The 16930-nt window shown below is 39.6% G+C and overlaps 1 protein-coding gene across 3 annotated transcripts in view; it reads right to left on the bottom strand.

The window, feature by feature from the left end:
- Positions 1 to 16930, bottom strand: part of whrna (whirlin a) — a 202323-nt gene that overhangs the window by 45456 nt on the left and 139937 nt on the right. For all 3 annotated transcript variants that reach the window (XM_084746018.1, XM_084746019.1, XM_084746021.1), the window contains 2 exons: positions 12142 to 12350; positions 5770 to 5806 (listed from right to left, as the gene is read on the bottom strand). In XM_084746018.1, coding sequence (XP_084602144.1) covers positions 5770 to 5806; positions 12142 to 12350 — 246 coding nt within the window. The remainder of the gene's footprint in view (positions 1 to 5769; positions 5807 to 12141; positions 12351 to 16930) is intronic.

Below are 16930 nucleotides of genomic sequence, written 5' to 3'. Positions count from 1 at the left end.
TTCAACTTTTGAATGCTTTTTAATCAGTTCCATCCCATCCCCACTTCCATCATCTCACAGTATGTACACATGAGTTGTGTTTGCAAGACATCTGTGTTTTATTATCTGTACTAACTGCCCTGCTCCGTTACAAAAAAGAAAAACAGACTTGATAATAAGACAAAATTAATCAGGTAACCATTTCTATTGTCACATGTTTCTTTGTAGCAGTACAATGTAAAATAGGAGAGAATCTAACAAATATGAAGCTTGAAGCTGAAGATAATGATTTCCTCAGAGTATGAGAAAAAGCTGGTTCTCTGCTCTCCGCTCAGTCAGGGATTTCTAATTGAACTGTCAGTGTAACCTCTCACACATGATGAGACTTTTATGTGACTGTTTGCTTTTAAACCTGAGTGGATTGCACAGTGTCTTATAAAGATTACTAATCCCCTACATCACTTTATCTGGGAAATCAGGATGTTTTTTGTTGTAAAGTACAAAGTACAACAACTACCAAACCTCTGTAACAAAACACACACAGGCAATGATTAAATATTTAATTTATTAATAAATTTTCTCAATCAGAAAGGCACCCTAGATGCTACGTTTCCCCAGTGGAATGCCACTCTAAAGGGAACATCGTCTTGGACACTGGGGCATCCTAAAGGGGCATTTTATCATGTTTTATCTACCATACATGCCTCCAAGAGAGTTAAGCCAGAAAATGACCAAATATGTAAAATTAGGTCTCAAAATCATGAAAAAATTATGATTTTTGTTTTTGCTCTGAAATGCTGGGGACATGTCCACTCCACTGTCTCAACTGTCAAATACCACTACCCCCTCAAAATGACTTGAAACATAAACGCTCCATCTAAGTGCTTTACAGGACTACAGACATGTTTGATTCACCAGAGCCAGAGGAAGGTGACCCGTCTTTTGAGAATCACCTCATTCCTCTCACTCTGCAAGAGGATGGTATTTTTCGTCAACATTGAGTTGTTGGAAGTGAAACGAGCAGTAACTGCTGGCTCATTTGGGACTGAGAGGATCACTGAAGGTACATTTGTAACCGACAGCTGGGGAGGGTGAGGTGAGTGGGGGCCGTTATTTGTGAGTCAGTTCATCAAGCCTATATAATATTGGGGGACCATGGCTCAGACATGTCACTGAGCCATATTTCAGGTCCCCCAAAAAATTCTGAGCACAGAAATCATGAACAACAGTCTAATTCCACAGTTCTAGTTTGTCTTTTCACGTTTTCAGTAGCTATTTTCTAATATGTGTAATGTGTTTGGAAAAAAAACCCTGACTATATATGCACAGATTTTAAACTGATTTTCGTACCAAAATCAATGCTGTCATTGTATTTGTCTTCAGCAGTGATGTACAGATTGTGAGAGGGTACATGTGAAACCAGTCATACACTAGAGTATAAGTGCAACATCAAAGACTCAAATTGATCTTGGGGCCTTTGTCATGTCACGTTGATTTCACTGTGAACTGTAGAATAAAGCAGAAATGCCAAACAAAAGATCTAAAAAGTATTTCCACAAAAATGGCACGGGTTCCAAGCACGATGCTCCCCAGAAGGAAGTTTTTAAAATGTTGCTGAGAAAATAGTATGCCAGTATTTCTGACCCACTCGTCATCTATCCAGTCCATGGTCCCACCTCAGCAGTTGCAGTGGGGCACCTTTCACAGTTTTTCATCAGAAAGACTTATTTCTCTGCAACACACTGGGTAAGAGACTGGGTAGGAAGGCAAGTGTCCTGTAAATTCTTGGAGAGAATGAAAGCAACCAAGTGGTCATAAATTCTCCGGGCTGACTGGTGGAGGCTGCTGAAGAGCAGAAATGCTTTTTCACACATGACCAGCACACACGGTCTGTAATGCTGCTAGTATTACAGGCATGAAATCCACACATTATATGCTATTGCAGCTGCCATGTTTTGACTGACACCTAAAGCGTGGCAGCTTTGGGTGTGTGGAATTTTATCATTTTATGCAGGGCACAAGAGCCAAATGCCAGGGCTGTATGATTTTAAGTCCATGGAAGCAATGATTTTGACTTGAGAGTTAAGGTGTTTTTTTCTTCTTCATTTTTTTCCCCTAATTTCTTACCGTTGCGTAAGGGGACACTATAAGTCAATCAAATGTCAGCTTACACAATTATATTATACTAAATAGTGTGCAATATATAATGAGTTAAGATCTTAAAAATAATGAAATAATGACTTATTGTCTCAAAATAATGAGAGACTTTCTCATTATTATTCAGTGACTTTTGAGAAAGTTTCTCCTTATTTTGAGATACTAAGTCACTATTTTGAGAGTTTCTCATTATAATCACTTACAGGATCTTCTTTTTTCATCACACTGGGGGTAATAAGTGTCCATCAGCAGAGACAGTGCATGGACAGCGAAGTGGTCTGTCTCTGCTGCGAGTCTTTAACAGTAGCTTTCCAGCAGTTCATACCAGGCTTGACATGTGACCCACAGCCCCTGGTTATGTGTAAAGTATTTCACCTGTTGCCCACTTAGAAACTCAAGAATAGACACTGGTGTCTAAAAACTGTACTGACAGGAAAGAGGCAGTCAAAAAAACAGCGCAACCACCTGGGGAAGCACAGGCCGGGCATCAAGTCCACTGTGGCCAAACTGACGGGCCGTGGTGGTCATGGCTGTCGTGGTCATCCTGAAATTCCTTGCTTTTAAATGACCTATAATTGTGTTTCCCCCCCTGTGGTCATGAAATTAATGAGTCTCCTTTCTCATAAAGATGGAAGCCCAAACTTTTCAGTTTCAGTGGTGACATGGTTATATACAAATTTAATGGAAAAACACAAGTGGAGGTGGACTGATGTACTTGCAGCATAGTTTGAATTCTGTCTGTCTTTATGACAGCAAGTCTGCACTGGGGCTTTTATTTTGAAATTAACCTGATTCTTTTTTTGTCTACTTCCTGCCCGCTTGATTTACTCTGCGCAAACTGATGCAGCATCTGTGAGAAATAGCCTTGGTGTATAGCTGAAGCAGAACAGAGTAGAGAGACACTTCTGGGATGTGCTGAGGTGCTGCTGGGAAAATCACAAGACTTGTGTAGAATGGCAACGACTTGCTCTGGGTGACATGGTGGAGCTGTGACACAACGCAGCCAAGCCTAGAGGAATCTCGTCATTTGAAATTGCTCTTGATCTCTAACTTAACTCTAAAACAGTCTTGCTTAAAGTTGTAGCAGCTACAGAGACCAAAAAGAAGGGAAACAAAAGGAAAATAATGGAAAGAGCTGGAGTTCCAGTAAGTTTTAGGCCTTAACCACAGAGTTTGGAGGCACAAATTTATTTTGTTGTTTAGCTATATGAAGATTTGTTAGTTTGGGGAGTAAACAGACTGTCAGCCTGCATATACTGCTACATCTATTCAATGTCCTGCATCGTTTAGACCCTTACATCTCAAACCTCCTGATCAGTTAGCTGTGCGTCTTATACAATCCATCTTAGTTTCTCCATCTGAAAAGGGCACATTTGACAAAAAGGGCAGGTAATCACAGCCTCTGCTCTGCACACCAGTGTAAGGCAGCAGGTCAAAACAAAGCCTATAAATGCTTTTAAATCCTCTTTGGGCACAAGTGTGGGGGAAATTTGTTCCTCTTCCTTTTAAAATACCTCCCACATCCATTGTCTCTCCCGCGCTCTCTGCTCTTTCTTACATTGTTGCCACCACACAACACTGCCTCGTCCCTCTGTCAGGAGAAGACTGTCCGTCAGAGCTCCCATAATGAAAAGCGAGCTCTCCCACTCACCTTCCTCCCCTCTCTCACCCTCTTTCTTTCTCTACTGTCAGCTGCTGTCTCCTCCAACTTTCCTCTCTTTCCCCTCCTCTTATGTCTCCATTCCAACACACACACTCTCAAAGTCACAGTCAAAGTCAACAGTAAAGATATCAGAAGCACCCTGTATGTTGAGTGAATGGTTTGTCTGTTAGCGTATGACCATTTTAACCCTCATCCATAACTGCATTCTTCAACATTTCAACACTACGACTGCTGCATTTCACTTGCGTTTACTGTTTATTTCCACTTTGCATACAAAAAAAGACGGTTATGGTTAGTTGCTTAGCTGTGTGATGTTGTTTTGTGCTGCTTGAATGACTATTTGTGCTGAAATGGTGTTTGTTGTTGCTGTGTTATTCTCCTGATGATCTGCTGTTTCTTGTTGCTCTGCATGGCTTGTGTTCTGTCTTGAGAATTCTTTTGTTGCTCTGTTTATGGTGTCCTGTTGTCTTTGTTCTGTGAATTTCATCATTTTATGTGTTTCAAAACATCTTTCCAAAGGACTGCAATTGAAAATTATCCAGCTGGCTAACACTTGCACATTAACAGAAATGCTGATTAATGTGTGTTGTGCTTATGAAAAAATATATGAAATGTCAAGAGCAGGAAAACTGACATTTCCTCCATGTCTTTTGTTTCGCTGTCCACTTGTTATAATACTATATGAGAAAAGTTTTTTGTTTTTTTTAATGTAAATTTTACTTCCAATTCGTCAAATGCAACAGTTTGGTCTGAGGCCCATGGCTTCACATTATGACACAGTAGGTACAGCCCTCTAGCATCAGTTTTTGCATGTACAGGGCGCTGCACCCACTACAGTAATAATATATATATGCCATGATCAGGTAGGCTTTCAAAATAAAAGCACAAACATCTTTATTGGGATTGACTCTGGGCCAACATTCCACAAATAAACCTGAATTATGCTCTTGGAATTTACTTTACTCCAAGAAGGCTGCACTTGATGGGGCTCCCAGCTGATTCCCGATGCACCCTGGGTTCCCTGGGGGCTCCTTTCTTCCATGTGTTCTAGGAACGCCTGCCTGTCACTCCTTTGTGGAATGGGATCTCCTCTCCTGTCTGTATCAGTAACTGCTTTTCTCCTGAATGATTTATCTCAGCTGCCGATTCCTCAGCACCAAAAAAGGCTTATCCTTGATGGCCTCACTGAGGCCAACAAATTGGTCGCTTTGACGTGGAAACAATCAGACAAGCTCTCACTGAGCAGCTGGAGTCTCACACTTCTTGATATTATTTACTTTGAGTTGTCCACTGCTTGTGTGATTGGAGTCCAAGAGTCCAGGACTGGTGTGTGGTTGTCAGCAGCTGAAATATTAAAGGAGCGCATCGAGCCATCTTACCTAGTCATGTTCTGACTCGCAGCATTTTGTCCTGGGCTGCTCTGGTGTGGCAGAAGGAACTGAGGATTTTATCTTTCTCCCTTAAAAAAAAGTCAACATTAAATATTGAGACACAAACCCTGGTCTCCTGGTTGAAAGGCCTGTGTTTGAGCCACCCCACCTCTCCACAGACTGACTTTCAAACTGCAGTGCTAGAAGGGTGCCTCTAGAAATGATGTTACAGAGGTACCTATAGTCTCATAGTATAGGGGCACTGACCAAACTGCTGTATTTGACAAGTTGGAAGTGAGAACTGCCTGCTGTAATCGGTTCAAGCGGAAATTGTTGTAATTTTTATTATTTCATCAATGTTTTGATTGATTGGTTAAAATTTAGGATTAGATATTAAAAAGTAAAGGGGAAAAGGTCCCGCTCATTCCCACTGACCCATCGTCACACTTCAGTACCATTTTCCAGGCCAGTGGTCAAAAGACTGACAGACAGATAATCATGCCCCAAGAGAAACGCTCAACACAAAGACACACAGATAGTCCTGTGTTTAGAGTGCACACATACGCACAATGAGAGGAAATGACTTGTTGTGAATCTCACCTTTCCTGCTGCAGAGGCTCCTTTGTCCACCGAGAAGCTGCAGAGAAATAGAAGAAGAGGACAAATTAATCACTGAGGGGATAGTTCAGTCCTCACACACAGACACACACACACACACACACACACACACACACACACACACACACACACACACACACACACAAACTCACTTGAGCGCATACAGTATGTGCACACATCTACATTAACATGGATTATATTCATGAACTGCTTATCGACTCTTCTTTGTTAATAAAATATTTGACCCTGATGGTGCAGCCTGCTGTGTATATCTCAACTATCAGACTACATATTAAAAGAAATTACAATACACTTAATAATGCAACAGGTGTGTTCATTACAAAGTCATGATGAGGACAGAGTAATGTTAGACTTTTAGATGGCACTCATTTACACATGCACAATGTGAAATCCTATGTGCATACAGCAAGTATGCACATAGGAGACCACTATAATGAATTTCTCCAACATTCAGGGGCAAACTTTAATGCAGCACTTCATCACAAATCAAAAATAGATATTTTCCCTTTACCTGTAGTGCTATTTATCAATCTAAATTGTTTTGGTGTAAGTTACCAGGTTTGGATTTGGAGATATCAGCCGTGCAGATGTTTGCCTTTTATGAAATATAGTAGAACTAGTTGGCACTCGGCTTGTAGTGCTCAAAGTACCAAAGAATTTATTTAAACAATTTTCTTTCTACTGAACTACACCCGGTAACCATATCACTGTGCATCTACTCATGGACAAGAGGTTAAAGCTCAGCTGAGAAGGGTTTGTGGGTGTAGTTCTGTAGAAAGAAAGTAGATCCTACTGCTCATAATAAAGTCTGCGGATTATCCTTAGTAAGCAGGTCATGATTTATGCAAAGAAATATTGATGTTGAGTTTTTCAAATGTATTTTTTGTGCTGCAAGCTCCACAAGCAGAGTTCCATCTAGTTCTATTATATTTAAGAGAAGGCAGACATTTCTGAAGGCAGACAGGAATAAACACGTACTTTTGGGCGTGAACTAGAAGTGCACAGAGATTTTTTTTATCTGTATCTATTCAACCAACAAAATGATCTGTCTCTGTATTCAGATAGAGGGGCAGAAGTGGGCGTGGTTTATACCAGAAGTCATCTTAACTCTTGCAAATGTTTTATTTCTAACCCTCATCTTTTTTAAATAATGCAATTGTTGTGCCACAATAATTTAATATTCACATATAACTAATTATGAAACATATTTCCACATCCTTTTACTTCTCATCTATACCTCTCTTTTTATTTGTGACGAACCTAAAAAGGTTTATGAACTGTCTAACCACCACCTCCCTTTTAACTGGAGAAAGTTATCATTCAGCTGACATGAATAATCTTAGTACATTACATCAGTGATTGATTGAGATGGATGCAACATTTTCAACTTTAATGAGGTAATCATGTAGCTGACTTTTTCTGAATAATAACATTATTTAGATAGAATAAATATCAGTTTCTACTGAATTATTTGTACTTTCCTTATTTGGATTTGGGTGCATCCCCAGTGTGAGCTGTCCCTTTAAGAGTGATTTAACAGTTAATGGTGAACAGCTTATTTCACCAGTTTTCTCACTGAAATACCCATCCTCTTGCTTTCAAATGCACACACACACACACACACACACACACACACACACACACACACACACACACACACACACATACATGTATGCTTTTGGGCTAGGAATGGAAAAGAGGATTTGAAATATCTTGACTGACAGCTTTTCATCTTTTTGAATATATTTATCACAGGCTGATAAATGCACAGTACCACAGATTTTTAAATCTTCGTCATGGCTTTCATGTTCTTTAAAGATGTGGCAGAAACTGCCTCACAGAAAAGCTTTTTTGCTGGAAACATGAGGTGGGCATGTCTTCCAGTCAGGCTTTTCAATAAATTTAAAGTACAGACATCAAAATGCATGTCACAAATACACACCAACACTCTCTCTCTCTCTGCAAACATAAAAGCAAGTGTTTTGAAACGTTTGTCATTTTTTTTTTAGCCTCATATTTCTGCATAAGTGAAATGACTTGAGTAGATGTCTTTGCATCCTCAAGTGCCCACAAAGTAATAGGCTTTAAATCCATGAGTAAACGCAACGCCTCAAAGCGCTTCCTTCGGGGCCAGAAATAAAAGAAAAATATATAATTAAACCCGAGTCAGAAACATACTGCGGTCCCACCTGCAATGGCACATTAAATCTAGCATGGAGACCTGTTTTGGGATTCAAATTCAATTAGCCCTGTTGACTTTTGAGACCAAGCAGCCATTTATTCTCTCTTCATTCTGATTTTTCAAATATCTTCTCCCTGGTTGCTCTCTTTGTACTGCCAGATAATTGTAAGTCTTCAAGGAAGAGATAATAAATAAACCACTGTGTGCGGCACTATAATGACACTGATTTATTTAAAATATGTAATGTGGTAATGACACAGGCAGGGAAAAAAACTAATTTTGTATTAAAAATTAGTTCATGATCACCCAATATTTCAAAATATGAAACAAATTAATTTAATAATGGAAATGTATTAATGGCATTCATGTAAATTCAATGTGCCTGCAACATGGTAAAGTTACTGACTAATTAGTATAATATTATGAATATAATATAATATAAAACTCTTATAGGGAAATGTAAAAGTAAAGTAAAAGTAAAGAAGCAGAGAGGGGCACCAGCACAGAAGCTAAGCAGTTAAATGCTATGGACAGAATAAGCAACGAAAGGTAATATAGCCACCTAAATAAAAAATAAATCAATATCAGTTTAAGTGTATTGTGTATTTAGGGTATTGATGGGGTTCTGACGTTAAAGAGGACAAATATTGTTCTCTCCAAACCAACCAAATTCCATTGGCAAAATCAGTAATTTTTCCAAACAAAACAAAGGAGTTGCTGGTCTGCCTCAATGTGTTAGTTAGTTAGTTAGTTAGTTAGTTAGTTAGTTAGTGTTATCATGTGTCTTCACTGAATCTGAACACACAAAGGTCATACAATAATAACAGTAACACATAAACTAACAGATCGAGGCAGTAGTAGTCCAGGAACACTTGTGTTCCCCTAGGTAAAATTACTGACTTTGCTTAAGGAGCTTGGTTGGTTTGGAGAAAGTGATAATTTGGCTTCTATAACAGCGGCTTCCCATCAGAAAAGACTGTCTGATGACAAGATAAACTCAAATGATAATGATTTTGTCAGGTGGACTTTTTTTTTTTTATTGGTTTGAATACCTTTTGTTACAGATTTCATTAACAGAAATTCATTGCTTAATTTCTGTGCTGGAGCTCCTCTGCTTTTCCAAACTGGGGTTTTGGCCAACTGGCATCTACTGTAGGTAATGCATTGACTATCAATAAATAACTCATTCAACAGCTTCAGCTTTTCTACCTGCAGCATGGTACATATTCCAATTTTTAGATGATCACAAATTATAAATTAAAATTCAAAAGTGTGGAAATTATTTAAATGTCTTTATATTTATGTAATTCATACAAAATAATAAACAACAAAATAAATAACTCTTTATGCTCTTGCAGAGGGATACCAGAGAGAAGGAAATGTACACAACAACCATCTGTCTCTACTGCTAAGCTGTGTTGTCAGAACATCTCAGGGGGGGATTCAACCAGGAATTCACTGTCGATGTAAAGCTTAAAAACTCTTTATAACCTCATTTGTTTTGGAGAATCAGCGAGGAATTACAAGTTCTGAATGGTTGGGCTGACGGGATGAGCCTTATTGTGTTGATGAGAAAATTACAGTGGCATTTACATCAGACTTTAATTTGGTTGTTGGGGGATCACATTTATTCCAGGTCATGAGCTGCAGATGAGTTGCTCAGGTGTGGCATTTTGAGAGGCGCTCTGGCATTTTTCCATCAGACCCTGCATATTGCATTTTTTCTGCTTCTGCAAAAAGGAGAGAATGTGAGTTGTGCCAACTGCAAGACGGACGTCTGATCACATTAGGCAGTAAAAGACTGTGGCACCTACTTTAGTCTAAAAAAGAGAGGATGTTTTTTCTTGGTGTTCTCTTTATTATCTCTGGCAAGCCGTTTTCCTGCTGCAACGCTCTAAAGTCTCAAACCTCTTTCTTCTGCCAGCTTTCATCACTACAATGTTGCAATTTTGTTAAATTGGTCACAAGAACAGAGTGAGGGAAAGAACCCTTTGTGATTTCATCAAAGTGTCTGGTGGTTTGGTGGTTAAACAAGTCAAACTGGATTATTGTGGCCCATAGCACTGTAAAAATCAAGTCAAACTCTTTACTGTGTTGATTTGTTAATAATAGATCTTCACTTGTTGGTAACTCCCATAGCAGTTGAATGTTCCTGTGTTACCTACAATGAAGTAGGCTTACTAAATATCATGCATTGAATGAAACTGATCAATGTTGAAAACAAAAGAATGAGTAATTTATAATGTGTAAACAAAATAAATTTACAAATAGAGGTTATATACAGTTAGACATTTAATCAGAGATCTCATGCCTAGTCTAACTAACTAACTAACTAAGTTAGACTAGCTAAATAAGTTAGTAATAAACTTTTTACAAATCAATCACCAATCTTATCTATCTTTCCAAAACAAACAGCATCAGTCCTATACTGTTACTTAGGCCTAAGGTAATAGTAAGGTGCGCTCACACTACATGAGATTTAAAGTCCTAACCAATTTTGAAATCAGGTTGCATCATAAGGAGAAACGTCACAGATGTGCTTCTCTTTAATCTGAAACATGGACACACTACAAGATTTGACATATATCACATGAAAATAAACATAGCACATTGTACACTATGGGATTATTATCTAAATTATCGTGCCCGAGGGAGCGCAACCTGATATGATCTCATGGGGAAACATGATCGCATGTAATCTTATAGGAAACAGATGCAAAGAAAACGTGACATGGTTCAACAACTTATGGTGATGCTTTGAAATCAAAAGCAGAAGACTAAACGGGTTGTCTATTCTTCAGAAAGAACTGGAGGCAATTTAGAAAGTTTACGGTTGTTTGGAAACATCATAAACATGGTCTTGCATGCAAAGTACTTAACACCTTAATATGAAACATGTTTGAAATGATCATGGCAGCCCGATGAGTTTGCAAGGTTGGGAGGTTTAAGGCTGTATCTGTAAAACCCTCACATTACCAAATAATCTGAGCCAAACATTGATACCAACCAAGGTCCCAGACCTGATTTCTCCTCTGATTGTTGGGAATGAATCCGAGATAAACCAGCCCAAAACTCCTGTAGTGTGAGCCCAGATTTGAAGGAAAAGTTCCACATTTCCACAGCTATTTGCTCACTCTGGAAGACAGCTGTAAATCGATACCACTCTAATGTCTGTAGGCTCAATAAAAGCTACAGCCTTGAGATGGATAGTTAAGCTTAGCACAGATATTGAAAAAAGGGAGTCTTGTTGCCACTCTGGACCTCCCAGGAAGTGGACAGAGCCAGGCTGGTTGTTTCCCCTGCTTACAGTCTTTATGCTAAGCTAACCATCCCCTGCTTTAACTTCATATTTAGAGTACAGACAAGTGGCGTGGTGTCAATCTACTCCTCTGTCTCATGGCAGAAAGCAAATAAAAAAATCAAACTATTCATTTAGTTTCATCTGGCTTGATTTGGATAAGGTTCCATGAAGTGTTTTTTCTTGTTATCCCCCATATGACACGAGAGCATTTTGAAAAACAAAATCCATTTTCAATTTCACTCACTGTCACTCTGTTTTTGTTTTTAATTACTTTTGTTTCTTGTGGTGTGTGTGATTGTTTTTGATGTGTTTTTTCTATGGGCAGTTAAGTTCAAAAGTCTATTAAGGCTATTAACAATGAACTTAGAGAGGATTTTCCTGAAAACTACTGTCTAGATTCATAAAAGTAATCATCAGTTATGACCCACTAGAAGTATGTGGTGGTCTGTATCTGCAAAGATGCTTCCCTTTGCCTATATTTTCTTATTTTCTAATTATATTGCTGTGTTTAGAACATTTTTCCAACCCAGAGCATCATAGTTGACATCCTGGGAATGAGACAGTTACCTTTCTGGTGCATTTACTAACAGCAACTGACAAATCCTGCATACTGTACCTTTAAAGAAAAGTAATTTGAATGAAGCAGCACTTTTCACTTCATGTTTTTATTTCTCAACAGTTAATGGTACTTTTTATATCCTTTTACAACTGCCATAAATAAATGGAAATCTAGATTTAGTTATTTCACAGAAAACATAGTACTGACATTAGCAAGTTGGAATAGCAGGACTCTGTTAATGTATTTATGAGTGGCCTTGGACCAGATGTTTTGGGCCCAATCACAACTCACCCTGCCATGCTGCTGTTGGCGGAGCTTTCTGCAATCTGCGAGCTGGCGATCCACTTGGTCTCACCCACCACCGTCCTGGCATGCGGCACACGTCCCACGTCTTTCACTGTCATCATCAGGTGCCGTGAGGATTTCAGGACCCTGACGGCTTCGTCGTGCGGGATGCTCAGGAAGCTGCGGCCGTTCACTTCCAAGATCTGGTCGCCGACCTGCAGGGAGGGGAGGGCACACATGGTGGGGGGGGCTGAGCAAGGAGGTAAGGGCGGACCAGGCAGAGACTGTTGCATGCATAGGTTCACAGGTCAAAGGTCAGACAGAGGTAATATAAAAGATGGAGGTGGTGGAGGTGTGTGAAATGTTTAATGGATTAGAGCAGGATAATTAGGTTGTAGGGTTCTTGTTAAAAGTTGTGACTTTCTCAGGTTGGGCAGAGAACAGAAACAATTACACAAAGATTAAAGTATTCTCTACTCACTGACAAGTTCAGGACCGGAGCTGTTTAATATGTAATTGAAAAGGCTTTCACATGTAATTTCACATTCCATCAAAGGGCCAAGCCTGGAGGCAGCGGCAGAGGGAGAATAATGATGTCCATACTAAACACCACCTTGGACCGTACCTCCTGTCTCCTATAATGAGCTGATGTATAGTAGCTTTAACCTCGAGGTCAACCCTCTGAGTTGTGCCAGGGACCCTCACTGTGCTGAATGAAGCTGAAACACCATTTCAACCTCAAAGTGAACTTTTCATACTTGATCTGTATATCCGCCTCGCTTGGTTTCATACCACTGCAGCCATGACAGGTTGTGCACATATCATTCAGCACATCTACACATATGTCTGCGAACATGGAAAACAAGTACTCCCATATTTTGGGAACAAAATGTGTCCCAAGCATAGACTGTATATTTAATTAGTGGATGGTGCTTTTGGGTCTGAAAAGTGGAGCCAATCCAGAAGAGCCTTAAATCTGCATTCTTCCTAATGACTGGTTGTAAAAAGAAGCCTAATTGTATGTTAATTCATGAGAAAATGAGTCTACTCCTGACTTGATTCATGACCTCTTGAAAGTTTCCTAATGAGTTTATGGTCTCAAACACTATTTTTAAGTCTTCCTCAGTACAGCACAATGCTTATGTAGTAAATTATGGCACCATTTAAAGTAATATAGACAATGCTGCTGGGTATGCTTTAGGGCGGGGCTACCATGTGACTGACAAACTAGGCAGTGCTAATTAAATATGGATCAAGATTATGTTACTACATTGCCTATTTCTAGGCTAGAATGTATTCAGAAACACATTTTAGTGTACTGTTCAGCTACAATACAAGACAGACTGCAACTAGACAGCTGCCATTGTGTTTCCAGTTTGCAACGGAGCCTGTAAAACTGTAAAACTGGGCAATGTTGATCAAATATGGATCTGTATTCTGTTATGACATTGCCTATGTCTTGCTTCAAAGGTTTTCATAAACATATTGTAGTGTACTTTCCTGCTGAACAGATGAGCCAGAACAAAGCCCCCAGGGAGAGTGCCAATTTGACACTGTGGTCAACCCTTGCAATGACACCTGATGCTCTGCAGCCCAAAAGACTTTTCCCCCATAGACTTACATTGTGATAGAAATGGCATACATGAAGCTTAACTGGAAGTTAGCCACTCAATCGAAGGAAGTCTTTACTTGCTTACTGTGTTTGCTCTATAGGCCGCACAATGTAAAAGCAGCAATTAGCAGCTCTCACAGGAATTGGCCCCTGCATCCAGTTCTCTATAATACATCCATGGCTAGAACCAAGACCCTCCCAAAGTATGTCACCCAACAAATCCATACTCTTGTTGGACCTGTGCATGCTCTGGTCGCAAAAACCAAGATGGTGAGCCACATAATGCCAAACTTGAGGCTTCAAATTGGTCATCCACAAACTGGATGTCAAGGCTGGTTCACACTTGGTCTCAACAAAGAGCTGATCAGCCATCCTAGTTAGATTACTAACTTAACCAACCAAATAAACAGTTAGTATACTGCAACAGGAGTGTAATTGAGTCTTTAACTTCAACCTGTTACAATACAAGTGACCAACAGTGTAGTGTAGACACTGTGGTTACAAAAAGTCCTGTGCCCCCCCAAATGCTTTGGATCAAAAGAAAATAATGTGAAGTACTTTGGTCATCTTACTGCCGTACTCTATTAACTTTCTCTGTCACTATAACTGTGTAATAAATTAGACACAGCAGACGGGCTTACCACTCCCCCTTTACGCAACAGCACAGAGTCACTGGTCTTGTAAATGACTTTGTCTGGCATTTAGACTTGATGTAGTGTTTAGCATTTTAAAAAAGTCCCCAAATGTCACTTTCTGTCTCGTTGTTTTATTCCCATTTTACTCTGGTCAGCCAACCAAACCTCACAGCCATTTCAATGTTCTCTCAGCGCAGCAGCCAACGCAAGCTGGAGATTAAAGACATTCAGAATCTCATACGTTTCACTTTCTTGGGTGCTTTCCAACAACCTGAGGTGACCCAACACCATATCTGTCACTGCTAATGCACAGCAGCACCTACACAGCACATCATTTGAGTACTTCCTGCACATAAAGCTCCACCTTTATCAACTGCTACACAATCCATAATAATATAGTTTGATTGCAAATGCAAAGGGACACATAATCAAAACGTTTTTTACAAATGCAATCAATCAGTCAATGCTAACAAGTACCACTGTGGTGAAGAACACACACTGCTGCTACAGCAAGCGCTTTTTATAAGCTCTTATTCATGCTGTCAGGCTGAGCTGAAGCCTTGGGGATGAGAGACAGATTCTTAAGACAGATTACAAGCTGTTTGTTCCAACTGTTTGCATTACAAAAAGGCACAAAAAAGGGTAAATAATCTGCTTCTTGTAGAGTTTTTACAGTGTTTGACAACCCTGGAGCTCAGTTTATTGTGAGCTCAAGTTGGTTTATCTCAGTTCCACTTGGATTTTACGCAGCTTGACAGCAAACAGGGCAATGAAAAATACACAGAAGAAGCAGACACAAACATTCTCTTATTTCTATTACAGTCTCTGCCATTTGAAGTGGAATGACAGTCTGCCTTCAAAGTCATCAAAAACATTATGTTATCATATTTGGTACACATATTTAAAATTTAAAATACCAGTAGAAGACTAGTACCCTTACAGCGATGCAGACATAGTAGTTCATTCGATACCGATTTGAGGTTTTACACAGTGCAGCTGTCCACCCCGAAGTTTTCTTCATGCTTTATTCGGTGCTTCAACAGGTTACAGTCATATTTACAGATTTTCCTGGAATAATCCTTCCACATTTTATGCATTTATTTTTATCAGACACCACGGGTGTGTGAATGATTCCACGCTTTTCAATGTTTTGGTGACAATACCATAGACCTCGTAGTTTTTTTGAGATCTGAGTACAAAGAGAATTGAAAGCAGGTATTGTTTGATTGGAGAAGTATTGATACCACTTGGTATTGGGTTATTTCAACAAGTTTTGAGTACCAATTCCCAGCCCTGTGCTCAACATCAGAAGAATATACCCCTTCTTCATGCAGAAGGTGACAGATTCTGGTCCAGGTTGTTATCATCTCGTGCCTGGACTACTGCAGCTCACTCCTGGCTGGCATGCCTGCAGCTAATCCAGAATGCAACAGCCTGGCGGGTCTACAATATGCTCAAGTTCACACCTCCTCTGCACCAGCTACTGACCACACTGGTCCTTGCCTACAGTGCTGTGAGTGGCTCAGGCCCATCCTATATCCAGGTCATGGTCAAGCAATACACCCCAGCCCATCCATCAACTTGCTACTTCCTCGCTATGACCACGAGTCCTAGCTCAACAAAATCATGACTGTTTGCTGTCCTGGTTTCATAAGCTCCCCACTGACTCAAGACCAGCAGAAACGCTGCTCAGACTGCATTCCTGCCCCATAAAAAACAACTTCTCTACCTCTTATTGCTGTAAATGTAACACTTGGATCAATTCAGCATATCTGGTGTACTTGTGTGATTCTTTTGATTTTTGACTTGCCAAAAGGAAAAGTTGTCAGGAGCACTCCATTAATCTGGCCTTTATGGAAGAGTGGCTACACAGCCATTCCTGAGTAAAGACCACAAGACAGTAGGCCTGAAGGCGGGCAGGCGGGAAGACAGATTGCAGCTAAAAACTGAGAAGTCATTCATGAAAAGCTGCTCTGGAGGGAACATGACCTCACACTGGAGTGATGGTTCACCTTTCAGCATGACAATGACCAGAAGCATGCAGTCAGGACAATGCTGGAGAGGCCACAGAACAAGTCTGTAAATGTCCATAAAATGGCTGAGTAAAAGCTCAGACTCGAAGCTGCCAAACGCACAGGACTGAATGAAAGAATGAGATTTCACTTTTTGATCCATTTTCATTTCATTGCTGCTACCACACAAGATGATAAAAGACATGACATTATAAAATATATCATAATATATTAAAATTAATATTATATATAATAAACATATATGAATAAAATATATGATTTTGTTTCGGGGTCCTGATATTGTTCATGCTGCTTTGGAGTCCAGGCATTTTACCCCAAAACTCACACCAATTGAAACATAAACATAAACATAAATTTGTGTCCTCAATGTGTTCTGAATAAGAAAAAAGAAGTCTTAAGGAGAAAAAGTTCATTTAAATATCATCCTACCAAAAATGCCTTTTTTTAAGAACAGGTATTGTGTGAGAAAAAAGCAGTGAACCTCACACATATTACAACAGAAAATTGGACCAGTG

The sequence above is a fragment of the Lutjanus erythropterus genome, chromosome 20, assembly GCF_056507025.1.
Source record: "Lutjanus erythropterus isolate fLutEry1 chromosome 20, fLutEry1.hap2, whole genome shotgun sequence".
Classification (NCBI taxonomy): Eukaryota; Metazoa; Chordata; class Actinopteri; order Lutjaniformes; family Lutjanidae; genus Lutjanus; species Lutjanus erythropterus.
Note: the sequence above shows the minus strand (reverse complement) of the source record. Positions and strands in the feature narration are given on the sequence as shown.